Genomic DNA, 27,466 nt, shown 5'->3' on the forward strand with positions numbered 1-27,466 from the left:
TTGACATGGAATCTGAAAGTTTCCTTTTTCCTCTCCAAAGGTGGCTCACCACAGTTATTACATAAGGAGAGACACAGCTCTCAGCCAAGAAGCAAGGCTCATCATTCTATGTACTGTAACCCTGAATGCACCAATCTTTTTAATGTAGTGTGCAACATTTTTGAAAAAGCAATAAATAAATCTATTAAGTAAACCAGAACTTGTGATTTACTGAAGGAATAAGTCACTGTTGAAAAGCAAAATGTGTAATTCACATCTACTCTAATACTTGCTCACGTTTTTGTTATACAGTAATAATATTTTTTATTCTGTTATTTAAACATATAGCACAAATCTCAGCTTTCAAATCTTCATTTTAAGGATTCAAATCCTCATCCTTATTTACATTCCTCATTGTGAATATACAATAACATAGCATTAGACCTTGCTTCTCTTCTGTCTGCTTAGCCTCCTGGAAGGAAAATGTGCCTCCATTTCATTAGCTCACCAGCTCTTCTGTCAGGCAGAGGACTAAGCCATTTTCTTTTTGCATCTATTATAAACATTTCTATGTTTCTCCAGATCTTACTTCTCATTAGTACTGTGTCTATCTAGAAAAACAATTAGTATCCAAGATCTGTTAATTATGACACATTCGCCCATACAGCACTCATCTTGGGTCTAACTCTTTCACTGCATCCTGAACAGAGAACCTGCATGGCATAAGGCCGTGTTGTCACTAGCATTCATTCTTGTCTTTCAACAGCTGAAGTCCCCTGTTAATTGATTTACAACAGGAAGAAATAAAATGACCTCTAAATCACAATTCTCTTGCCATTAGATAGGGGAAATGTTCAAAACCAGCTCTCAAAATGGAAGATGCTAGCTCCAAACACTGCTGCACAAGGCAGTCCCACTGAATCCAAATTCAGCAGAGCTAATTAAGCTAAAACCACCCACACTTCAACTTGCTTGAAAAAATCAAAAGATGCTACATTCACTCCTCAGGCAAATCCAGACTGAGACCAAATACCATTTACCTCTGGGGCAAAAATTTAAAACAAAAAAAATCAGGGATGTGGTAATAAAAAAGCATATCCTGTATTCCTTAACTAAGTCTGGAGTGCTCTACATTGCTTCAGTATAAAAATCAAGAATATGGAAGAAACCTGGGAAAACCTGGAGCCTTCTTTATGGCAGATCAGAACCAGATCTGTAGTAAACATTTCAATAAATGATGTTATATACTAATTATTATATAATACCTGAAAAATCTAGGCTGATGCTCTAGATTGTTTTCTTCCAGCACCTTCCGTCGTTCTCTCTGCAGCTGCTCAATTCTCTGTTTTTGCATTTCAGCTGCTTCAATATTCCCTTCTTCTAGAAACCTGTAGCACCAGCAGTAATAAAAAACATAATTGGTGCTTCGGTCCATTATTTTTGTTAGGTCCTCTAGAACTCCAGAATCTAATCTTTACAGAAGAGAGCTTGGTGTTTGAAAGATAAACAACTATATCTATAGACAATAATTGCATTACCAAAAAGCACTTATGGAAAGGTAACTGACAACAAGCTCGAAGTAATATTTGTATTAGATTCCTTTCCCTGCAAATTAGCAATGGTAGAAATTCCCCCACAGAAAGAAGTTTCAAGAGTCTCAGGTTTCAGTTCTTCAAACACAGTATGCTCAACAAAGAATCCCTGAAAAGCTGTAACATCTTTGTAAAGACAGTTATCTAGAAACTAGAGCATCCAAAACCAGTTCCAGAAAACACTGGTCTATGACTGGACATCTCTTGATTAGCGATTAAAATTCTGTTTCAGATGCGGAATTAATGTAGAAATGGGAACATTCTGCAGGTATCTAAACTAAGTAGCCTGAGCTTAGGGATAAAGTAAATGGATAGATTTTGAGGAATATACTTAAGAGGAAAAACTTTTTACCTTTGGTCTGGTCTAAAGCGTGTGTCAGTGGATGGGAGTAATGACCTTGTTTGCAGGTCCAGTTCATTTAACTCCAGTGCAAACTGAGTAAATCCATACCACTGTTCATAATCTTTAGGCATTGGATCTACAGCAGAAAAAAGAACATTTAGAATTCCAATTAAATGTTACTATCTTTAGAAGGACAACACCAAACTCCCCTCAGTCTTTTTCAAAACCTCTGAATCATGGCCTCAGTTTTGGGGCAATAAGTTGAGTCAAAGCAAAACAGCGATGAAACGCATTCTACAATCATAGTGATTTTTCAAACTTCAGTAGGTAAAACCCCACAAGGTTTTGGAGAAACTTCAGATATGGTTCTCATTATGGAACTGAGCTAAGTGTACAATCTTCCAAAGTTTAATATACATGAAAACCACCACAGCTTTCACACAATAAAATGTTTTTTCTTTGCTTTCAGAGTCCTCAATACTTTCTTCATAGCCAGATATGAAAAGGAGGGAGAATGAGGAAAATACAGGAAGCCATGGAATTAAGTTCCCTATATAATTTGAATGATTTATTTTTCTTGTCTAAATTTTAAGTCCTTGAAAAAATTTTACTATTCTTTGTAATAAGAAGTTGAGGTCTACTAGGTAGATTAAAATAGATAGAAAACAGATATTCTCAAGCACATTCTAAGTTCTGTATGTTAGCCATTCTGGTCACTAACTTGCTCTCCATATGCAATTTGAAGATGAAGTTGTCCCACAGTACAAACTTTCATGCCACTTCCCAAAGAGTCGATGCACAACATTCCCAGTTTTATCCATGACACTGCCTTCGATCTCATGTGCATTCGGATTCCAATACTTTGCCTAGAATCAAAAGGTGCATAAGAGACCAAGTGAGAGCGATATTGCCATGCTGTACGATATTTCTTCTGAATTGGAATCTATTCATTTAGGTGTACATTACAACATCATACATAAAGAACTGCTGTGAGAACTATAAGTCAGCCTACTAAAATGGGTTGTTGAGAATTGTATCTATTCTCCCTTTGTTAGGGGCAGCACTAGCTGAAGCACAGCTGACCATGAACTTTGTCCAATGACAGAGAACACCGATTCCTGACTTGGTTACCTAAATCCTCCCCAGATTTGCAGAAAAGGAAGAGAAGGAACTGTTACTCACAGTGACCTCCATTTTAGCCAATTTATAATATCGAATATATAAACTTGCAGTCTCTCCATCTCCAAAATCTACTACAACTCTGGAAATACATTACCGTACTTTGAATAATACCTAAAAAGATTACTCTAATGCTTTTTAGAAAGCATACAGTATTCAGATAAAAAAGTAAGAGAAGGAAAATGATGATACTCACTTTCCTTCTGCTGCTGAGTGCACCACAGTGCATAGGCATGCTGAAGTACTTACAGATAGACCATGCAGCCATGCAGATACAAGCTATGAGAAGCAGAGCCTTGCTCCAGCAATCAGATACAGAAAACTCAGGTTAAGGTAAGTTTCTTACAATCCAGAGCAAAACTGTTTCTCAGGTTAGAAATTTTGGCATTGTTTTAGGCTTTCAATTAATTTTTCTTTTCTTGAAGAAGTCATCTACTGCCAAAATTAATTTTAATTTCAGTTATGAGGGCATTTCTTGAGGTAGTTATATATCAATCCTTATACTGAAGCAAAAACTTTGAACAATACAATCCCTCACTTAGGCTCCACACTGCTTCCAACACCCGTGTAAGCACTGTTTCCATAGCTGCTGGATGAATGCAACCGTAGCACATGCCAATGGATTAGTAGGAGGTGTGTGGTAAATCTCTTTCAGTAAACACCTTGTGTCTACTTCTCTTGTCAAACACAGACTAGGTTTTTGATGATATTTCTTCCTTTCCCTCCCTCTTTTTTTTTTCCTCCTGCATCTCAGCTAGAATCACCTGAGAAGGCTGTGCTTTTCTTTCTTGCCTGGCTCTACCTAGTAAGCTGCAGTTCATTTATAGTTCATGATTCTCAAAGAATCACAGGTAATTTCAGAACTATATGAAAACACAGTTTGTAAGCAGTTGAACTGAGTTTCAGCAGACAGCATCCACCCCCTGCTGTGTTTGCTGGATAGGACACTGCCAAAATTACTGTTACTGAAAGTCACCTTTATGAAAGTCAATTTGCAATAACAAGTGTCGTCATTAAGATTTTTGATGATGATCTCTCCATAGTGTTCAATCCATCTTTGTCCACTTAAGATGTTATGGATGCAAGATGTCACCTTGTTCCATGCAAAATGGTCTCTAGAACTGTAACAAAATAAACACAGGAGTAGTCTTATGCCATATTTAAGCTAGCTTATAAACTTCTGAAAAAAATTCAAAGGGAACTCAAAAGAAAAAATGAATCAAAAAACAAATTTTTAATAAAGTCTTAATATTCTTGAATATCTGTTTATTATTAATAAAGCCTATGACAACAATTCAGATATTTTTTTCCAGAGGGATACAAATATACACATGAAAACCACATGTGAATCAGAAAATTTTCCAGTTCATCAGCCCTAATGGGGATAATGGGCACTAATCCATAGGTTACTTTACCTCCGAACCTTCACTCATATTCTAAAGACCTTGGAATGCACAGCTTACACAGTATCTTTTATACACACTGCCTTTTGGATACTTTATTGGGTTGTTTTTCTTCTTTCTTAAATTTGGCAGAATAATTAAATCTGTAGACTCTCTTTGGAAAACAAATTTAATTAGAACAATACTTAACCTTTAGACCTGTGTTTCTGTTACCATACTGGACACAGGGTAGTTTTTGAGTGATTCTGTTTGTTGATCTATAACGGACACTTAGACAAGCCAGCATAGGAGCACTGTAGATTTTTATTTTTAAAAATCAACCTAAACTGTAGTATCTTGTGAGCACTTACTTCCTTGAATAATAAATACCAGATATGCTACTGGTGCTATTTGTCACTTACGATAATTATTTAAGCAGTGAGGACAACTGTCAGCCTCAGCTACAGACCTAGACCCCATAGTGTTAGGGTCTGTACAAATGTAGACACAAAAGAGCAACAACCTCCCAACCTCAAATTCATATTCAAGCAAAAAAAATCTGCAACGTCCTTTACCACACAGCTTTTCCATGTAACTGAACCTAAGTATGAAAATGCAAACTTTGCTTTTTCACTAAAACATATGAAATTGATGGCTTTTATCTCGTCATTGGTTTTATAACATTTGAAAGATCTAGAGCTTGACCTTTGAAAGATTGAGAGCTTCCATTTTGTTTTTTTTTCCCTCTCTTTACTTTTAAACTAAATCTTAATCACCAATTCTTCCAAAGGTCTCAACTGCACAGTACAGGTTCTCATCTGCAAAAATGGAGCTTCAGTGCAGGTGAGCCTATATGTGTTTCTGTGTGTGAACAGCAATACGTGATCGCAGCACTTACGCTGGAAGAGTTACATGCGTTGTACCAATGGGAACAATTTCCATGGACTTTCCCCAGAATTTGTTTTTCCATCTTACATCTGAAAAAGGATGAGGGAAAAAGAAATGAAAAATAAAAGGCAGGTTTAGTCATCGGCATGGGTGAATCCATCTACATCTTGGCTCTACTTTAAGAAACACAAAATAATGAAGTGTAACATAATAAGGAGTGGTCAAAATAATGCTAACCTACGAACAGTTAAGTGTTTATTCACAATATTACTGGTTATTTAAATAGAAAAGCACCAGATTTTTAAGAGTCGCTTCTTAAAAACGTTTTCAAAAGAGAGGAATTTAAATAAGCTATAGGCAGTGTACATTTATCTGTAATTCAGTTGCTAGTGAATGAATGCAGACATTTTCAAAAACCAAAAAGAAAATTCCAAATACAAAAATATAACAACTAACAACATCTACAGGGCAGAAAATCAGATAGGGATTTAGTTTGACTTCCCCTGGAAGTTTAATTGGTCTTGTAAAATATGGTCTGAATCAGAAGAACTGTCCAAGTCTTATATCATTTCCTCCAAAAAAAGATGATGATAAATCTCAATGAAAGCTTATAAAAATATCTTGAGGAAGCTGTTAAATTAGCAATTTATTTCACTTCAAAGTGAAATAAACATGGACAGAGAAGCACAGCATAAGGGGTATGGAGTTAAATTAGGCTAGACAATCAGACAGTAACTTTCACAGTGACTTTAGTGCTTACAAGATAGTATCCTTGCTGTACTAGACACCAGCATCTCCAATTCTATTCACAGATTCATTTGAAAATAAAGGAAAAAATCATTTCCAGTCTCAAAAAGATGCTAAGACAGAACAAAAACCAAACTACAGCTTCCAATGCAATTGTCCTTTGCAAACAGGTCTTACAAAAGTAGTGTTAGTTTCTTAAATAAGGGAAAAGAGTTTCTGAAACAACTGTCCCTATCAGAACCCACTCTTCTGGCTTTTCATAAATGATCCAGAGATTTCCCTATGTTAAAACATGTCACTCAGTAGCTGATGGGATGACAGCACTATTTTAGCACTGTAGCTGAGGGCTGTCTCCTTTCAGCAGAGGAGACAATATGATAAGTGGACAGACGTTTGCACAGAAAGAACTTATCTCGTTGACAAGATACCTTTATGATTAAGTTAATGTTAATCTTTCCACAAGTTAATATAGCCCTGTAACAAGAGGCCACAGCATTTACAGATTACATTTACATTAGAAAAAAATCATTGTCTAGATCTCCAACAAGCTCAGCTAGACACATTTAAAAACACAACAAAAACCAAACCAAAACAAACCCTGCTGCACCCTGACTGAGTCTTCTGGGTCACTGGGACCAGACCTCAGTCTCTCTCTAATTGACCAGACTCTCAGTTCTTGTTTTTACAGAACAAATTTGTTCTCTAAGTGCATGTTACAATAGTTAAGTGACATTAGCTTTCCAAGATCTGTTAAAGAAATGTATCTTCAGTTTTTGAGACAGGCTGTTATCTAGTCTTGTATACAAGCAAATGGATAAATTTTTAGTCATCTTTGCTTTTCAGCTAAGAACAGAAGGATTCTTGCCCTGTATGAGTTCACAAAGCAAAGTATTAGACTAATGACAAAGCTGCAATTTCTGTTCAATACAATTCCACCTGTAATAACTCTAATCAAGTCAGCAAAGTCGATCCTAACAGAATTAAAGGCTATAATATGCCACATAGTGAATTGACAAAAGTCTGGGCAAAGGATTTTAACTGAGTTAAAAGGCATAGTTATGTCCTGTGTACACTCCAAAAATATTGGATTGTTCAGGTATTGTAACTGGCTGACATCTTCACTAGACTTGTAGAGCAAACAAAGCTCCAACACCATTTATTGAAAGACAATGTTAATAGTGAAACAGCATGAAATTTTATGCACTGTAATAATACTAAAAGAGACAGACACGGTGAATGTGCTGTTCCTGCTGTTATACATATTTCTAGAAATTATTTTCAAAGCAGAACTGCAGGATCTGTCATGGCTCAGGATTCAATGCATAGTTTTCCCAAGTTCTATTCTAGGTTGTCTTTATAAATATCTTGAGGTACAACTCTCCTTTTGTAAACAAACCTCCCACCAAAAACAAACAGACGAAGAAAAAACCCAAGAAAATTATTTAACAAATTTTTGAATACATGCACATAATTGTAATGGCAGAAGATCAAAGTAAAAAAAATATCAGTAAGCCAGGGATTTTTTAAAGCCATTCTGTTATGATTTAAGCAGAAAAAATAATCTTTTCCCTATTTCTGGATATTTAATCATAAATATACAGTGCAATTATTATGAAGGCTGTGAAAGTAAATGATAGACTGAATATTTACCTTGCCAAAAAGCAAAATTCACAGATTCAGCATGGCATGCAGAAATAGGTGGATGGTGACTGACCTAATAGCAAGACATGAAAGAAGGAAAAAAAGCAAAGATAAAAATGTTAACCCATGAAGAGTCATTTTGTTTTGTTCTCTCTCTTTTTTTTCCCCTTTATTTTTCATTCATCTATTCATATATTTCATTCATTTACAATCTGAACATTTACTTTCCTTTTGCAGTTGTTTCCTTAAGGGGGAGCCAGTGAGATTTGCAATGTACTGAGACCTAGGGAAGCCTTGAAAGAAAAGGCAAGCACTGTTTAAAAGGCCTGTAAATTTGCTTGTTGAAAGAAATCTAACCATGGATTTTGTACATTGTCTCTAATGTAATAATTACACTTCATCTGAAAGCCTCATACATATATTAACAGAAGATGCGCTTTAAGCAGACAGCAAAAATGTAGAAGTTACCAATCAAACAAACAAAAACCAAAAGGCCAAAAGCTTAGTGAACCCTGACTACGGGGTGGGACAACAATCAGCATCACTGAAGGAGAAAAATGGTGGAGAAATAAAGCCATGAAATTCCATCTAGCAAATTTTAAGACTGCACAAATGACACATCCAATTTTTCTTGTGTGAAGCTCTAATCACACACACTGCATTTTATCAGCTTTGGGTAATAACAGCACATACATAACAATGCAAGGACTGAAACAACGAAGTGAGGATTGTAAGTAAATAAATAAATATGTTATGCATACTGTTCAAATAAAATAGGAAATAATAAAGTGACTGCACAGAGCAAAAGCTCTCTACATTCTCCCTTCTGGGTGAACAAGACTAAAATCTGACCAGGACCAATGCCTTGATGTGTAATGCCTACTGTTCTTTTGACAAAGACACCTTTATTTTCAAATCAAGTTGCTAATTCCAACTATGAATTTCATTTCTTAATCACCCATATGACTCGAATGCAGTTTTACTTTCTTCTTTATTTCTCATTTTGCAAATTTGTTATTTTATGCAGTTCTCCCTGACCAATCTTCACATGGTTAAAAAAGAAATAAAGTAGTACTAATAACTCTCAGCTATGCCCTAATCCACTGAGAGCAACTCTCTCTCTCTCTCTTTCACATACTGTGTTCAGATTAACCCCAGATGTCACTATAATTCCTAGGTTAAACTTGGCTCTCACTTAAACTGTGATAATTCCAGAGTAAGGTCATGGAGCTAAGTAGAGTTATTCTGAACATATCCTAATAATAGAACAGATCTCTATAATTTCATACATTCTACTTTTCTATTTCACACATTACATGGTACCTGCACTAAGAAGTTATCTAGGGTAAGCATCAAAATACTTGCACAAACAAGCAATAAATAAGGACTCTTGATGCAAAAAGAAATATTTAATGCTTGCAAGCTGCATGAAATTTCTTTCCTCCTATATCACCCTCCCTTCCAAATATTCCTCCACCCCATAATAATATAGTAAAACTTTACCATTCATATCACATACGGCACATATTTGAACAATAGTCATTAACAAAACAAGAACACTCATATTTTTAAAATCTTCTTTAGGAAAAGTAGCCTTTGTAGTGATTTGTCTAATATTTAGGGGAAAATCTTCTCCTTTCATTCAAACTTACATTAAACTAAGTTCCAAACTTTATTATCTGCTTTGCTACTCCAATTTGACATTACACTGGTAACTTCACTGCTCTAAGAACTAACTCTTAGAACTAAACACAATAAAGATTCTGACACATTGCCTGAACTTTAGACTTGATTCTTGCTTTGACCATTCTGCTTTTTTTTCCTTATTTTTATGCTTGTCTTCCTAGACTAAGGAAAGATCACATAGTGCAACTTCTTGTCCTTTGTATGATGTACAAAGTGCATCAAAACCACTTTTCATTTACTAATAGAAGTCTCTTACAAGGCTTCTACTGATCAAATTTCTAGGCTGCACAGCCTTGCCTAGTTTTCTTTTCTAATTTTTATTGCAATGTCTAGACAGAATAAGACAGCTTTCAATCCTTCTTACATTCTGATAGGAACCAGATTCTTTAAATTTTACCTCATTTTAACTTATGTCTCAAGCTTAGCAGTTTTGATATCTGGACTGGTTCAAATATTATATATTTTTAACCCACACTTAATAACCATACTACAGGAAGGCAATTTTCAGCAACACTCAGACCTTGATATGCTGTATACATCCTTCAGCTACTAAGCCATGGTACCAGATTTGACAGGCTTAGCCCACAAAGTATCTGAACAGGGAGGATAAATATTCATGGTGCCATAAAAAATACTGGTGGTTGATCAACTCATGTGAATAAAATATTTGCTGTAAAAAAGACAATTTGTTATGAAAATTTTAAATGATTGCACACAAAAGAACATGACAAGAACACAAAGCTTTTGTAGTAGCGATCAGATTTCAGAATGAGAATCTTAAACAAGTTACCTAGTTACTGGAGTAACAGCCTGCCAAGCCTTTGCTTCTGACTGTCAGTGACTGGTTGTCACATTCCATCCCAGCGTTAGCTGCCTTTCCTCAATAAACAAAGCCATTTCCTTCATTTATAATTCTATAGCATCCCTTGAGTTTTGCTGGGCTAAGGTTACACAAAGTAATTTTGCATTTTGCTATAGCTCTGGGGGATACCAGCCATGCATTCAGAATTAAGTAGTCTATCAAATAGCAAAAGTAAATGTTGTAGCATACAGTACCTGTTCTGCAAAGAACTGGAAACCCTTATCTTCACGAATACATTCATAGGTTTCTCCAAGAACAGGATTAAATGGCTTACTTCCAGCTCGGTAGTAACTGGATGCATATGCAGATACTGCAAACGCAGCTATATATACCTGGAAATAACACACAGAGAATTCTGATTACTTTATCACAATCATGCATTTTTTTTTCAAAGGATTCTGACTTAACAAAAGAGAGATATATATAAACAAAGGCCTTATCCTGACATCAGCTATTTATTTTTTCCATTATTTGCAGACTATAAATGTGTATGCCCCTCCTGGGAGTTAAGCATTAGCTCATGCATTATAGAGTTTTTCAGTTTTCAATGAATCATTCAAGAGGCCAGTGATAGAGTTAACAGGATCAAACTTCGCAAATTATTTGACTGAAAACAGTGTCTCTGAAAACAGTTTGACATAATTCAGTATCTTGGAACACACAGAATTGAAAGCAGTAAACTTAAAAACCACTGATAGATTTTGTATTGTAATTGGCTTTTACAGTTATGGTCTGTTATTCTATGTGAAAGAGGAGATGTTTTCCTTTCACAAGTTCAGAAACTGACTTAATAAATGAGCTATTCTAAGCAAAACGTTGCAATTATGATACAACAGCTAACAACAATTTTACCTCAAGAGTTTTTCAGAGTCAAAGAATACTACATTTTGACTCAATTTCCAGATGCTTAGGGAAGGAATGAAAAAACTTATTTTCATTCCCATGCAAAGACCTATTGTTCATTTTCTTTTAACATGCATTCTTAACAAAAACAAGGAAGAGTTCTATACCTAAGAACAAATTAACAGCCACACTCTCTATAGCAGAAATACTAAGTCATGGCTCCAAGCAGTACTTGAGCACTTGGTAGGAAGGCAGAGCCAACCCAAGGGAGCTCAGGTGCAAGCAATGCACCTAAGTGACTGGAAGGATCCACCCCTTCCCAGATCTCATTTAAGGGTTGGCAGTAGAGGTAAGGGTATCTTGTTGGAGACTCCTGCATGGTTGAAGCCATCTGAAGGTAAGTGGGTTTTCCCCCTTTATCTCTGTGATGATGACTGTTGCATTTGAGTAAACTCTCACCTGCTGCAACCTAGGACCTTGCTATTTTGCTGTCATTACTATGCTTTCCATTGTATTACATCTGCTAAATCCTGAGGACAGATACAAAGTTATGATCCTTGTAGAGTTGGAGCAAGTGTATTTTCAAGTAGCATTTATAACATAATTATTTACATTCATTAATAGCCTCATTTTAAAGTAAGAAATATTGATCAAAAGACTTAATTTGGTGTAGGGTACAATCCATCTCTTCTATTTAAGAGAATATAGGGAGCTTTAAAATCCTTTATTTATAGGCATACGCATCAAGTAACTCTTGTGACTCTAGAAGCAAACAACTGAAATCATTTTTTTTCTTGTTATTTATCAAATTGTGAATTTTAGGATTCTACAGTAGTAGAAGACTACATCAATATAGTAAACAACATACATAAGCAGTACCTAGTTTTGAGTTCCTGACCATTTTGTAGCATCCTCAGAATTACAAAAAACCAGCTGATAAAACAAATGGAGCTCACTTAATTGACACAAAACTATCACAGTAGGGTAGGGCTGGAAGACCCACTATCTTCCATGGAGAACTGTTTCCAGATTAGGCAACTTCATGTTACAAAGATACATAGCATTGTAACTTCCATACTTATGCCAGAAGCATAATAGCTCACTCCTCTTTGCTCTAAGTTCTTAATCTTGGAAAATTAGAAGAGGAAGGAAGAGAAAAGATACAAACCAGATTTCAACTTGTACTTCACTTAACCTTGCAGGATAAGGCAGTTTAGGAGATACACTTCTTTACAAAGCAAAAGAAATTAGGCAGAATAAAAACTAGTGGGTACAGAAACAAACACAGACTTGTTAGAGCCTGCCTCTCTCAGCTGGGTGGAAAGAAAAATAGAGTAGAACACCTTCATGTATTTGACAGATTGATTTTCACATTGTACTCTCTTCTGGTTATACTGATTATTACTAAGAATTTAGGATAAAGTGTTTACCATCCGTTCAAATGGGTTAGGTGTGTGAGCTGCTTTATCTAGTAGCTCACTGTATTCCAGCTCCTCGCAGAGACGCTGAAGGGTGTTAAGTGGCTCATTCAATTCCACAGGCATGGCCACTTTGGAGAGATCCTTTCCTATGTTGTTTCTTAAGATATTCCATAGGCTGATGTTACTAGTATTGGGACATGGAGCTGGTAAACATGTTCTCCGTTTAGAATGGCATCCAATTCCACTTTCAGAAATACAGTCTGAAAATAAATATGCAGAACGAGTTAATACATAATTTACTTACTTTTTATCCCTCTTACAAATATACATTAAAATGTAACTTTTCTTTGTCAAAAAAAATAAAACACCTTCACATTTCATTCAAATAACTTCACCTGTGGTTTAAAGATAGCCTGTTACAAAGGGGTGAAGAATAAACGTGACTTTAATATCTCTAAGTTAACTGAAGGTAGAAAAGTAGCATAAAAAAACTACCTCCTTACCCTTAAAGGCTAGGAGAGAGACTCAGGCTTTCTGCTGAATTTGAAAGAGTAAATATTATTGCTATCTTGGTTGTAACAGAGATAGATTCCTATCTGTTTAAGTGACATAAAACCTCCCTCCCTGACAGAGCTTCAATTAAGTTGCCACTTCTCAGAAGACAAGGAATAAATTACAGATTTAAGCACCAAAGAAGCTCCTATCTATTTTTTTTTGATACTGCTTACAAGGAAATCTAGTGTAGCACAGATTTACATGAAGGCTTTCCTACTGTGCTTGCTGTAGACTGAGCAATTTAAAAATGTTAAACCATGTTGACTTTTAGATACACCCATATATTGCTTATTTAATTGCATGTATTGCTTTCTACCTGCTTAACAGGTAGAAAAACTGAAGCAATTCTGGAGTTAAGGGCTTGCTAATATTAAAAAAATAAATAAAAATGACTCAACTACAAGAATATCTGAGGTGGCCAGAGTTGTTGTCAAAGCAGTCATAACAGAATAAATAGTTCAAAGTGTGCAGTGAAATTACATCTATTGAATCAAAATAGGGCTATGAGCTTCTGCAACAGGTACATTGTTTAGTTATACATCAATTTTGATTCAGAGGAATGAGATTTTGTCAGATGGATGTGATTTCTCTCTACAGTGTAGTTTGCCAACTCCTACTGAAAAGAAACCCCCTCCTGGTTTGCGAGACCTGTGACAAACAGCCACAACAACACTGAAGGAGATTAAGACACCTGACCTGCTAGAATCAGTGACTTCTCAAGTCAGACTGGACCATTACTATCATCTGGTCTGACTTTTGACAGTGCAGTGGTCAAAAGATTTCTATCAAAACTCTACAGTTCATAGCTCAGTGAAAGCCCATGTAGGAAAAAAGGTATCCAGTTTGCAATGGGAGAGATAGACTGACCAAAGCACAGAAACAGGTATCAGAAGTACACAGAGGTGCTGCTCACACAGCACAGTTTCAGTGGTAGTCTTTGTTGCAGGATGAACACAGCTACACTCTTAGTTTTCTAAGATTCAGATTATGAGGAAAAGAAAACCAATCCCGTATTTCAAAATATCATTTTTAAAACATTACAGAACAGATCTCCAAACATGTTAACTACCAAATGTAAAGGGATGGGCTCATCCTTGGAGATGATCAGGTAACACTTGCAAGTAAGAAACAACTGGTCAGCATTACTGAATGTCCCACATAGATAAAGTGGGAAGAAGATTGTGATTAGATGAAATGCTTTGAAAGCACAAAGCCAATTAGTTTGTTATGACCAATTCCTCTGCCTCCATTTTTTTATTCACTCTAATTTGCAGGACTGTTAAATAAGTGTACCCAGTAACAAGCCTGTCATAATTAAAACAGGTAGAGAAGAAATTTGTATGGTCATGCACGAGGTATGACAGTAAATAATTCACATGTTCTTTTAAACAATAAAATCTACTAAAAATGACAAAACTTTGAACATTGTTGTTATATTGAAGCAAATTACTTTCTAGAGAAAAATGAAATGAAAAAGCAACCAAAAGCAGCAAGCCTTGCTAGTTTGAAAAATCCTGTGGCCATGAAAGGATCTGAAAAGGAGCTGAAATTGAGAGGACAAGCACATTGGTGTTTCTCTGCTGATACTGAACGACCATCCTGCTTAAACTATGGTGCCTTGGCCCTTTTAATCAGATTAATCAGAATGTGCTGCTCAAAAGCAGTCTGAGGTGATAAGGGGGAGGGGAAAAAAAAACGCACAAGCTGTCTATATCACAATCTGTAACATCAAATGTTTTCTAACAAAACAAGAAAAAAATACCTCAAACAAGAAACACAATTCCCAAAACATGATATTGTAAAACCCTCAACTTACCTAAAGTTTGTCTTTCATTCTCTATGTCATTGCTTAGGTTATCTTCTGAGACATTATCACTGATATCACTTACATATGAATCATCATCTGATACCTATGTGCAGGATGGGGAAATAAGACTTGTTACTCACTAGCGTACCCACTAAAGTAATTCCACATGCACACAAATTGTTACCTTCTGCTGCAATTAATATTTCTTGTAGATCTGAACTTTTTAAGCTGTGTTTCAGTATTGGAGAAAAGTACTAAGTGGGCCTAAGAATTAAATACTTTGGAAATTATTACCATCAGTGATAATTCAATTTTTATTTTAGTGAAAACGTGCTTCATTATCTTGGTCTCAGAGCTAAAGGGCCTTCACCACATCAAACACCAAGCATTTAGGGAGTCCCGGAGAAGTCAGCATTAAGTTTTAGTATGTGTAATCTTGGCCCCAAGGTATACCTACAGAGCAGATATATATTTATATTTCGATGATAGAATTTCCTTAGCTCCTGCATGATGACTCAAGGCAGATCATACAATATATGCAGTGTCTACATATTAGCTACCTGTTTGCCATTTTCCTACATGTGCATATAAGACTTTTCCACAATAATTTTTTACATTCAACTGTAAAGAGATAACAAATGAACACAAGCAGCATACTAACTTATTTTTGTCAAATCATCTGATGTGCAATTAGTACATTGAAAGACCACGTGTTGAGTAGCAGATAATGAACTAAATAACAATAGTGTCAACGTTAAAGCTCAGACCTCATTTTCTGAAGAGCTAGCAGACAGTAGGACTTCCTGTGCATCAAAAAATTCTGTAAGAGAGTCAGCAATAGATAGTCTGCTTTCATTGGAGATCTGGTGAACCAGACCTCTGTTTTCTTCTCTCGAATTTTCCTGTTTAAAAGAAATACAAAGTGTTGAGAGGAAAAATACTACAAATAGCATTCACGCATATAAATCCAGTCACGTAAGTTAAAGGGTTGTAGAATGCCTGGCAGAAGACTGCACGTGCTCCTTTTCCAACTTAGTGAAAGGTAGCATGTTCTGAGGAGGGTATTTAAAACCAAAGAAAAACAGACTAGAAAAGAAAAAAAATGTACAATTCAGTAGATAAGTGTATACTGTGCCATGTACTATTTCCTCTGACAAAAAATGTGAAAATGCATTGATATTTGAGGGGTTCAGCCAGATATGTATGCAAGCATATCACTAAGAAATCCCTAGAAAGGAGAAAATTCCAACTTTTTTTTTTACTACATACTGGTCTCCATTCTTTGCTGATCTTAATAAACACACTAGTCTTCTCCTTTCCCAGGCCTTGCTTAATGCAAGTCTGGGCAAGCAGTAGCATACAAAATTCAGAGGGGCAAAGTTATTTTCCTAACTATCTCCACTAGGCTATTTTCCATGCTCTGCTTCAGAAAGTTTCATATTCACGTCCAAGAATTGTGTTTCAACTCAAGTCAGCATATTATCAAAGCCTCATCAATGATATTGCTTTTGCTGCTGAAGTACAGATTTCATGACCTCCACCTGCAGAAGCCCCAAGTTCTCTCTATAGGTAGAGACATAAGCAGAGTTGCTAAATGTAGTCTAGGAAAGGTGGGACTATCAGCGAGTATTGGTAGTTCCCTCGTAGCTCCATCCCTACTAAGGAATAGGACTGGCTGGTCCAAATTAACATATCAGCTGCTCTCAAGCTTTATTCTGTATGTGATGCATTCTTAACTTGTAACCATGGCTGCCCTTGCTATCATAATTTTGTAGGAATTGCAAAATGAAAAAAATCTTTAGAAGCTTTACTTTCAGAACTCACTTAATGAATTATCTGGTAATTCTGCAATCAAACTGACAAATCTTCTGAGGCTTCTCTGCTGGTAAGTTTTACTACAGTACAGAATGTTATTCACTGTATGCTGATAATGGTGAGATTAATAACAGTTTGGTTTGTTACTTACAGAAGATATCTGCTTTTTTTTTAATTGTATAATCCCAGTAAAGCTGCAAGAAAGAAGTAATCTCAAAATTGACTTTTCTGGGGGGAGGCAGTTACATTGGCCTGCAAGTCAAAAAAAACTTCCTATGTGCATGAGCAGTGCTACTGGGATTGTTTCCAACTCTATTTTGAATCTCAGAAGCAAAATGAGCAGAAGAGGCTCATAAAAGAACAGTTTGATTTTTATATTTAATCACATGAGAGCTTCACTTTGTCTTCGTTCATGTTTCAATTGTGGCAAGATAAACTGCACCATAAACGACTCAAATATAAACTAAATGTTTATTTTATGCAAAGGCTTGAAAAACTAGTTAATACCGCTTCAATTTCCAGAGGTCTATCATAGCAGCTGATATATCATCTAGAGCCAAGCTCTGTGCAGTGACCTCACAGCAGCAGTACTGTATTGCAGTCCTCAGACAATCTAAGATGAAAGTTTTCCAGTATAAATGATTTTTGTCTGTAAGTTCCAGAGGGAACTCATTAACAAATGCCCTAAAGGACATTTTAAAAGCTAATTTTATCACTGTATATGCAGTACATACAGCATGGACTTGATGAGCTATAAAGTCTTTTCCAATCTAAGCAATTCTATGATTCTATGTTTGAGAAATAACCCAGTATCTTCACAAGGTCCTCCCCTAAACAGGAAGATTAGTCTTGAAATTAAAAACCAATGTACTTATTCATTAATGCCTCTCTGTACAGCAGCACTATTCAAAAATTTTATGGGATTAAAAGCAAAAGGCATTTAAATGATCAATTACCTTAAAAGAAAAAAAGAGGCAAAATATGACTAAAATCAGTACTTCTAAAATGGAACTAAAATAGAAATGAACAGACTGAATGACTAAACTGCCTTTAAAAATGAAAGGAAATAGTATGTTATATAAAACCCAACACTACATCCATTCAAGTTCTAATGAAGGATTTATTATACAAGCACAGCAGAAGTTTCTGTATCAGCACGTAGGAAAATTCATCAGAAATAAGTTCTTGCTTCCCTTACTAGAATCTTAAATATCTAGGACCTATGATCTATAAATACACCATATTCATATGCATTCTGAAGTGAGCCAAAAAACTGTCAGTACTTCAGTGTATCTCAAACTGGCTAACTGGATATGCAGAAGACTCCTTGTCTTCAAACACACAAAATGAAATGGCTGAAGATCCCATACATTTCATTTCTTTGATTCTTTCATGAAAAGTCTATAAATGGCTCTAAACCTTAAATCAGTCACACCAGTAGTTAATGTTTTGGGCTAACAACGTTCAGACAGGCATGAAAGTTAACAGGGGAACGCAAGGAGAGAAAACCACTGGCAGCAGGTGACAAGACAGCTTTGTTCATGCTGAATGGGAAGGGGGCAGGAGGTGAGGGAGAATACCAGGAGCCAGTAGCAAAAGCAATGGTGGTATGCTCAAGAAAACTGCTCACGAGGAAAATCTCTGAAATTAAATATAACACAATGCATCACCAGAAATGATTCATAATCACAAAAGCGGACTCATTTTGCTAACACAATACACTGTAGGGAAGACATGAAGAACAGGACAAGATGTTACACCATCTAGATGTAGGAGCTGGAGGAAAAGATCACTGAAAGAGGAAATCCATACCCACCTGCACCAAATCTGGACTTGATATTGCATTAGATGCTGAATCAAGGATCATAGATTCGGCATGTATTCTGCGTAACCGGTCTTTTAGATCTGTGTTTTGTGCTATTGCCTGGAATATTTAACAAAAATATTGGGGATATAAAGTTCTCTCAACTAATTTGAACAGTGGTTTTATTGTGTAAAAAGAAAGGGAAGGAGTATTTTAAATGCAGTATTAAACACATAATTGGTTACTGGTAGCAAATTATTTGTTATAAATGGTTCAAATCTTGTACCTTGTCTCTAAAATTATTTTTCTTCAGTGTGAAGGAAAAGACAAGTGGAGAATAAAAGCCAGGGATGGCACTTTCAAGTTACTGGGTTGTGCAAGGTGACATAGTAGCTTAAGAATGAATGAATTTTGTGCTTTTTTAATTTAATTTTATTTTCTTAGCTTCTTTCCCTCACCTCTACCTTGTCTCTAAATGTTCTCACTCTTGCCAAAGAAGTAATATTTTACTTCAGACTAATTAGTAAGACAAAGCTATCTTCCACTTTTATTGCTGCACCCCAACTGAAGTGGTACTATTGCACTAGGCAAGAACAGAAAATGAATATAATGAATGAATATAAGACAACTCTTATACGTGACATTGTTTTCCAAGAGACAATTCCAGAAATGGCAGGGAGCAAGTTTCACTGGATGTAATGAGGCCCTGGGGGAGAAAGACTTCTCCAAACCATACAGAAAAACTATGAACAAACAACGTAATTAAGAACAAAACAAACAAAAAACCAACTTAGCTCTGTTTTTTTGCTGAGAAAAATATGTATTTGTATTTACTACAGATGTACTATGTTTTTTAATATTCCATATTAATACTATCTTACATAACTATAAAGTAATGGAACATATAAGCATAATGAGCATTATTTTAAATTTACTCCATTAAAAAGTAAGCCTCTACAGATATTGATAGTGAAACAGCCCTTTCTTTGCTCCATTTCAGAAACTGGGATGCTTATGAATAAAAAGGAATCCAATTCTTCAGTGTTACAATTACATGTAGCACTGTAAGACCAACTGTACTTATGGTAATACACTCTTTTGCAAGTGCACAGAGCATAAAGTTACACAGAAGCAGTCACTGTCTCCCAGCTGTACAGAGCAATTCAAACAACACATGCTCTATGAAGACTGCTAGCACTCCTCCAGCCACAGCTGTCAGCTGGACACACTGCAATCCTTTAGATGATACTACTTCTGAGATCAGGTGGGTTTCCCCTCATACTCTGTTGGAACTACTGAAGGTGCAGAAGTTCTAGGAGCCCGTTCATTGCTTGGGGATTAGCCTGAACCAAGAGTTTGACAAGACTTTGCTCTGCTGTGGTGTTTGGATGGCCCTGTCTGAGCTTATTTATTCCCTGAAACGAGGGATTTTTTTTTTAGTGTATTTTTTTCAGATGCTTCCCTGCTTCTCTGACTATATCTATAATTCCTGGATGTTTACTTGACCTCTGAAAGGCATGCTTGTGAGACAGCTCTTATCTCCTCTTGGTGACTGTCAACCATGAAAGCATAAAATGGTATGGGATTTAAAGAATATATGGTTTCAACCACTTTGCCACAGGAACCTTCCACTAGATCAGGCTGCCTAGGGTCCCATCCAACCTTCAACACCTCCCGTGATTGGGCATTCACAGCTTCTCCAGGCAATGTGTTCTAGAGCCTTATTCATCCTCATAGTAGAGGATTTCTTCCTTATATCTGACCTAAAAGCTACCTTTTCATTTAAAACCATTACTCTTTTTATTATCAAGACATACCCCAGTGAAGAGTCTCTCCTCATCTCTTGTGGCCCTCCCTCTCAAGTATCAGAAGGCTGCAATAAGGTCTCCCCAGAGACTTAATTCCAGCTCTGTCAGCCTCTCTTCCTAGAAGAGATGTTCCAGCCCCAGTTGTTTGATCATCCATAAGGATTTCACATATAGAGTTTGATTTTCCATAAGGATTTCACATATAGAGTTTGATTTAACCACATAGGGAAGCAAATACAGGAATAAGTAAGCATAAAACAGTTTCTTTTGTCTCATCTTCTTGAGGAGAACCAAGAAGCATACTTAAGATTCTGACAGGGCTATGTAGACTACTCTGTTTATGTCAACACCTTCTCCTTTAAAAACTGATACAAAAGAGGTCTCTTCCACCTAATCATCTACACATTTCTCCTGTCACTACAGAAACACAGCAGTGAATCTTCTTGCTAAGATACATCTGAAATACACTCCACCACAGAATATGAATGGTTTGATGTAGAGCTGAAGGAAAGGGGTGACTCTGGCTAGGAATCTGAGGAATAAGTTTAGTGCTTGTTCATCGTGCGAAGTCTCAAATCTGTGCAAATCCTTAGATGGTTAGAAGTACCGAGAGCATGAGAGGTATTCTTAAATGTTTGGTCTCAGCTTTGTATCAAAGTAAAAGTGGGAATGAAGAAAAGATTTTCCTGTAATATTCTTCTCCCAGGATTAGTTCTTTATATACCAAATCTCTTCTATGGTAGGCTGCTTTAAGCTGCATTCTAAATTAAGTAGATTTTTGACTATTCTGAAATATTTTCTGCCAAAGTAGACAGTGTAGTCTGTACATTCCAAGTCATTCTCTACAGCTAGCAGAGTTGCAGAATTCTTTCTAACACTGAATCAAAGAACAGTTTAAAACGTGTGTCCTGACAGCCTTTTAATAGAAATAATTAGGAAAAAAAAACCCTCTGTAACAAACTCTGGTAATTAGTTATTCACATTGAATGCATTGATGGTTATATGTCAGTCAGTAGGAAGAGAATGTAGCCCTGCTGCAATGAAAATAACCTGTGTTACCAACTTTAGCCATAAAAAGAAAATAGAGAAAAAACCTCTGAGTAATAGTTCCTGTACTGCAGCGCAAGTCTAGCCAAGCTCATAATTTTAAATAATTACAGTAGAGAACTGCCCTTACAAAAACTGGTTTCCTATGTGTGTATATTGAGTTGGGTATAAAAGTTAAAAAAAGAAACAATCCAGCCATCAGGATGGAACAAAACTGAAGATTTACTGCCCACTTCTGCTATGTGAATCAATACAAGAATGTTGCAATTTGTGCATTCACTTTGTCCAATTCTGATTTTGATGGTATTTTTTTGTTGGAAGTAGGAAAGACAGTAGGTCCGAAGTGATGGTGAATGGGAGAAAGAGGATTCTCTGGCTGTACATTTGTGTGGTCTAGCTTCAACATACTAGCATTATCACTCCTCTCTCAAGTGCTCAGGTGGAAAAGCTTATGTATTATACCCCCCCCATCATCAAATTAATACAATAAAGAATTTATATAGCCTTCCTGTATATCATACTAAAATTACTTTCTTCCTTCTCTTGTAGCTATCTTCTTCTATTGTGCTTTCTTCCATTTTCTTTTTCTGTTGACTTTTGTCTATTTGCCGTGTGGAGGTCAAGAACAACACTTTGATTACGGAAAAGCAAAGGCAGAGATACTTATTTTGAAAAGTGTATTTTATGCACTTCAAATCTGTTTTGATTTCTTCCCCTGCCAAGTCAATAAGAACCAAACAGCCTAACAGTTGATAGCTTTCAACCTGTATGATTTTTGGTCCTTACGACCTGAATAAAAATTGTAATAAAAAACAAACATTAAAGTCATGAGTACAAGACTCTCTTAACAGGAACAGTCTTAGAGTTTATCGTATCTGTGCTTCCAGAAGACTTCAAAGGAAGTTCATTCTTTTCTCCTACAGGATTCTCTGCTGTGCATGGTGAGAAAATTTCTGTTGGCATCATAGCTTTACAGATCTAAAGGCTAAGAGTAGCTTTCACATAGGTGTTACTTCTGCTGAAACTGCCAGAGTTCAGAAATCACACTTGGATTGGTTACAGAAGGGTTAGTAAATAACAAATAAGAGCAAAGACTGTGATTTTTAGAAGACATTTAGAAGATGAACAGAATTTCATCACTTACAAAAAGAATCCAGGTTTAGCTGAGTGTTCACTCAGTTCACAAACCTTAGAAGTGATTTTTAATGTAAAATTTTAAGCAAATTGGAAACATTGGAAAAAGTGGAAGTCACCCAATTAGATGTCCCAAGTGGAACAGCTGAAAGCCAAAAACAAATGAGTGAATGTAGTTTTATGCAACAAGCTTCAGCTTTCTCCAAATTCTATGAAGACATCATAACATCGACAGGTCTAGGGGAAGAAACATTTCAAACTGAAAAGCTATAACCATACACAACTTCTGTAAAACAAAGCAAGCTTTTATATTGAACTAATTCAAAGATCTATAGCACATTTAACCAGAGTCACTCCTGCCTCTGGTTAGCAATTTGAGATATAGACTGAAATTTTAAGAGCATGATAATGATGGCCCTCATTGTTCTGAAATCAGATTACTGTTTAGTTGATGTATTGAAACTGTTTGAGACCAGTTCATGTTGAAAAAAGTGTAGCAACCAAATCCAACCAACTTTTTTAAAGAGCATAATCTTTTGTCATTTAGGATTTTGTTTGAACTAATCCATTGCTGCTTTCAGATGACTAACAGATGAAGGTGGAAGCCAATATAAACAAGCTGTACTTGAGTTTGTTTTTCAGTGTTTTGGTGCAGAGCAGCAAAGCTCTGGTGCAATAGAAAGGACAGCCGAATGCCTTCAGCTGCTCCTTCTTTATTTTGTTCCAAGTTATAGCAAATATTTGGCTTTTCCTAAACAGCACCGTAGCCTATCAGAATGGAATGACTGATCCAGACAAAGTAGACTCAGTCACAAAGCAACTCTTATACTTAGCATCAAATAATACAGATTTATTTAGGGCACAATAAGATCTATCAAGTCTTCATGATTTCTCAGTACCTTTACCATTTAGGAAAGAGAGTCTTTGTAAAATACTATGTATAATCATGACTCATTATGCTCCAATATTGTAAATTTTAGTACAGAGCAGACACTAACAAAACAGAAATTAACTACTACAAAATTTAAAAGTAGTAACTGATGATAATGAAGTTTGCTGAACTTCAGCATATCACTTACAGACGTTAAGGCATTCTTCAAGCCAACTATTTGTGCAGATGGAGATGATGATGCCTCATGCTCCAGCATCTGCTTCAGCTTTTCTCTCTCTGTAGATATGCTGCTGAAAGCTGACTTCAAGGTGAAGTAAACTAGAACCATTTTGTAAAAAAATGAGGTTAAAAACAGCTACACATAATACACCAGTTACGTCAAATTTTAATGAAACATCATTTATGGTGATAGAAACAAGAATTTAGCTTGAGAGATCCAGGATAGTATATTATTCAAGGTTATCAGATTTTATTTTATTTTTTTAACCAGGGGAAATGTTTATGGTAAATGCTAACATGATGACTATATTAGCCACAGTCAAAACTGCTTTGATTAATTTGTGACAGATGGCAACAAAGCTAACTAACCACGTCTGCTCTTCACTTGCTTTTGTTTCCCAATTAGCTTGAATCTTCAGATGGTCATGATTCTACTCCACATTCCTTTATGAATTCCAGTGGGGGAGGAGAGAGAAGGAAAAAAATAAATCAATCAAGAAGGCAGCTATAACACATAGTGTCACAGCTATAGGGTTAGTAGTTTCACCACAAGTTAACAGTGGTGATTCATTTTGGGTATAATGACATTTCAGCTTGTTAGATGATTTATTGACTCAACAGCTCAGATCCTGAACGTGATGGTGCTCCCACTTCTTTCTGAGTCCATTTCACTAGCCCCAAACAGGCAAATTAGATAATAGATCACGCAAGCTTTTTTTTTTTTTTTTTTTTTTTTTTTTTTGAGACATTTGATCTTTTATATAACCACGAGGAATAAAAATTTAATCTGGTAATATTTATGTAGTATTTCAACATTCATCATTCTGCAGAACTAGCAGATTTTTGAGGGACTGTTTAAGTCTTATAATAAAATCACAAGAATGGGGAATGCAAAAATTTATCAGGGAATTTACCAGTGAAATGGAGATTAAAAAAAAAAAAAAAAAACCAACCCTGAGTATAGATGCACAGGAAGAGTAAAGAATAAAGCATGTTTTATATCTCCCAGATTTAACCTGAATAATTATTACCTCATCGAGTATTTCAGGTAACATAACTTAGTCTTAAAAAGAAAATAATCCTTACGTGTATTTCATCATCAGAAACCATTATCAAAATGAATTTTCATAGTTTAATCTATGTGAAGAAATCTAACAACTTCCCTGGGGGTGAAGAGGAAGATGTGTCCATTACAATCTATTTTACATTAGCCTTTCACATGTAAGAGGCATGACCAGAATCCTCAGTGACCTTACATCTCATTTAATAGCTGGTATACTAAAATTTTCAAGAACTTTTACAGAATAAAGTACTAACAATACACTTCAGCTATATCAAATGCTCAAGCATAAGAACTTGTGACACAGGCATTTAGTTAACATCATCTTGAACAGAAGAATTCTAGTGTTCCAGTACATAGCAACTTTTCCAGCTGCGCTCCCACCCTCTTTTCTAGTTTCAGAAAACATGCATCAGTTTTGATTACAATTTACTTTATAAAGCTTACTGCTAAAATAGACACATTCTTTCCATAACAGAATCAAGATACACCAGCACCAGAGGGCAAAAACAATGAAAGAATGCATACTGATAACATCAAACAACTCATCTTATGCAAAAAGGAGAAACACCTATCCTTCCAAAAGTCTTTCAGACATAAATGTACTTAAACAATAAAAATGTTTCTGGTCTGAGGGTGACAGGGCAAAGTATTGCTATGAAGAATGACTTCAAGAGACAAAACATTTACAGTCAAGCTGCCCCTCCTGTGGCTTCACATGATTTTACTCTTATGTATTCACTAAAAATAGGTTACTACCATAGCAACCTTTGCATCACCAGCAAATGGTGAACTCTCAAATCTCAAATATGGTGAACCAACTTAGTATACAAACATACTTGTGCTTATCTAGACATGTACACAGACACACATAAGATTATAATCTGCTGTGGAAATTTTCACCTTTGGGCAACAAACAGAATCTTAGTCTAACATATTAAAAAAAAGGGAGGTCCTTCATAAAAAAATAAAAATAGAATAAGTCATTTTTTTCAGAAGACTCAAGACATCAACATTCACAGTTCCACAAGGGAATTAAAGGGAGGGCGTTTTGTGCTTTTTCTAAATATTAAAGAGGATCTGTTTTCAGAAATCACATTAAATTGAGATGATACAAAATATGAAAAACAGACTTTATTTACCTTTATGTGCAATATGAAATAAGTCCTCCTGCATTTTAGTAAATTCTGATGATGTTTCAGAGCCATCAGAGTAGTTTCTCTCTTCTACAAAATCTATTGTAGATAAGTTAGGATTGGAAGCATGTAGTCTCATAGGGGCAGAAAATACTGAAGGCACCTGTAAGGATAACAGTAAATTTGTGATTGTCTCTGTCTTGTTTTTTAGACAAACTGTAAAGAATTTTATTTTTAATTGTTTGTATCTGGGACACCGAAGCTAACTGAACTTCTGTCAGTTACCAATAGGCTTAGAATAGATGAAAACACTGACAAAATTTTGCCCAAGATTTCATAGTTGGAGATTTGACAAATCTCCAAGAAAGAAGTCCATTGAGAGTTGTAACATATACAATAGTATTTTTTTTCCTCTGCTTATAAGTATCTAATGACAAGCATACTGAATGCAAATACAAGGAAAACTACCCAGAGAATTTGCAAAAATAGGTACTGCTGAAAAGAGAAAAAATACCAGATACACCTCCCATGCCCCCAGTTGGAGACAAACTGAAAAAATGGGTGAAAAACAGGTTTATCTCCTGAACAAATTAGTATAGATCTTATTGCAGATTTTAACAAGGACACAATAGTGTTTTGTATATTATACTACTGCTTAAAATGAGTCAGAGTCGAACATTACTTCAAAAGGATTCTTATTTCCTTAAGTGGTTATGCCGAGAAATTATCAGTAAGAAAGAATTGAAGAAAAGATGAGATACTGAAAGGACTGAAGTCACCTGTAATGTTCCCTTAGCCTCTTTCCCAACAACTCTAGATCGCCACCTCCTATGTGTTCTCTTTTCCTTCTTTGGGCTTTCAAAAGGTCCAACCTTTTAACAACAAGCAAGACAAAATATGGATTGTCATAGAAGTAGCAAAGTTAAGAGTAAATAATTTGATCACTTAGAATTCGTGGCTGGTTTTTGGAATAGCAAGAGAAAAGGGTTTTTTTCGTTTGTTTTTAAACACACCTGCATAGCATTTATAGCAGGCGCTGAATAGGTCCTGTGAAGCACATCCATGCTCTGTAACAGCTGGTTCATTTCCAGTAAATACGCATGACAAGTGGAGAGATCTGTTTGAACAGGAGAATATTTTCAGTTGCTTTGAAGTAACAAATATAATGAAAGTCTTTTGTTTATAGGCTAGCTTTATTTTCATTGTTGCTGGCTTAAGTTATTATTTGACCAAAAAAAAAACCAAAACAAAACAGAGCATTAGACAACTGGCTAAAATAGCTTGTATCCTTCTGTCTTCAAAATATTAAAATGCCTCTATATGATATATGGTGTTTTGTCATAGTTGGTTGTAGAAATACAAGGTAAAATGAGTTACTGCCATACAGGACTAGTCACCCGAACTAGTGACTCATGGACAGGGTAAAAATGCCATAGACTTTGAGACTGAATAGTTCATGCAGAGCTAGAGATGAAACATCTCCTAGTAGGTAAAAACCATACATCATACAGACACTTTCTCCAATGTGAAAGAGATCTTTATTATTTCAGGAAAGCATGAGCAGAAGGTGATTTGAAACCTAGTTTAAGACAGCTCAAGTTTTACTAACAAGTGTAATGTTCGTAA

General features: G+C 35.8%; 1 protein-coding gene across 8 annotated transcripts in view; it reads right to left on the reverse strand.

Moving 5' to 3' along the window:
• Positions 1-27,466, reverse strand: part of OSBPL3 (oxysterol binding protein like 3) — an 88,989-nt gene that overhangs the window by 3,226 nt on the left and 58,297 nt on the right. For 6 of the 8 annotated variants that reach the window (XM_010712786.4, XM_010712779.4, XM_010712783.4 and 3 more), the window contains 15 exons: positions 26,854-26,957; positions 26,620-26,712; positions 25,847-26,003; positions 23,613-23,743; positions 18,557-18,664; positions 15,693-15,827; positions 14,935-15,028; positions 12,573-12,823; positions 10,494-10,631; positions 7,761-7,824; positions 5,374-5,452; positions 4,070-4,214; positions 2,636-2,780; positions 1,924-2,050; positions 1,245-1,367 (listed from right to left, as the gene is read on the reverse strand). In XM_010712786.4, the coding sequence (XP_010711088.2) occupies positions 1,245-1,367; positions 1,924-2,050; positions 2,636-2,780; positions 4,070-4,214; positions 5,374-5,452; positions 7,761-7,824; positions 10,494-10,631; positions 12,573-12,823; positions 14,935-15,028; positions 15,693-15,827; positions 18,557-18,664; positions 23,613-23,743; positions 25,847-26,003; positions 26,620-26,712; positions 26,854-26,957 (1,894 nt within the window). The remainder of the gene's footprint in view (positions 1-1,244; positions 1,368-1,923; positions 2,051-2,635; positions 2,781-4,069; positions 4,215-5,373; positions 5,453-7,760; positions 7,825-10,493; positions 10,632-12,572; positions 12,824-14,934; positions 15,029-15,692; positions 15,828-18,556; positions 18,665-23,612; positions 23,744-25,846; positions 26,004-26,619; positions 26,713-26,853; positions 26,958-27,466) is intronic. The other 2 variants (XM_010712785.4, XM_010712784.4) reach the window with 1 other exon arrangement.

The sequence above is a fragment of the Meleagris gallopavo genome, chromosome 6, assembly GCF_905368555.1.
Source record: "Meleagris gallopavo chromosome 6, MGAL_WU_HG_1.1, whole genome shotgun sequence".
In the NCBI taxonomy this organism is placed as follows: domain Eukaryota; kingdom Metazoa; phylum Chordata; class Aves; order Galliformes; family Phasianidae; genus Meleagris; species Meleagris gallopavo.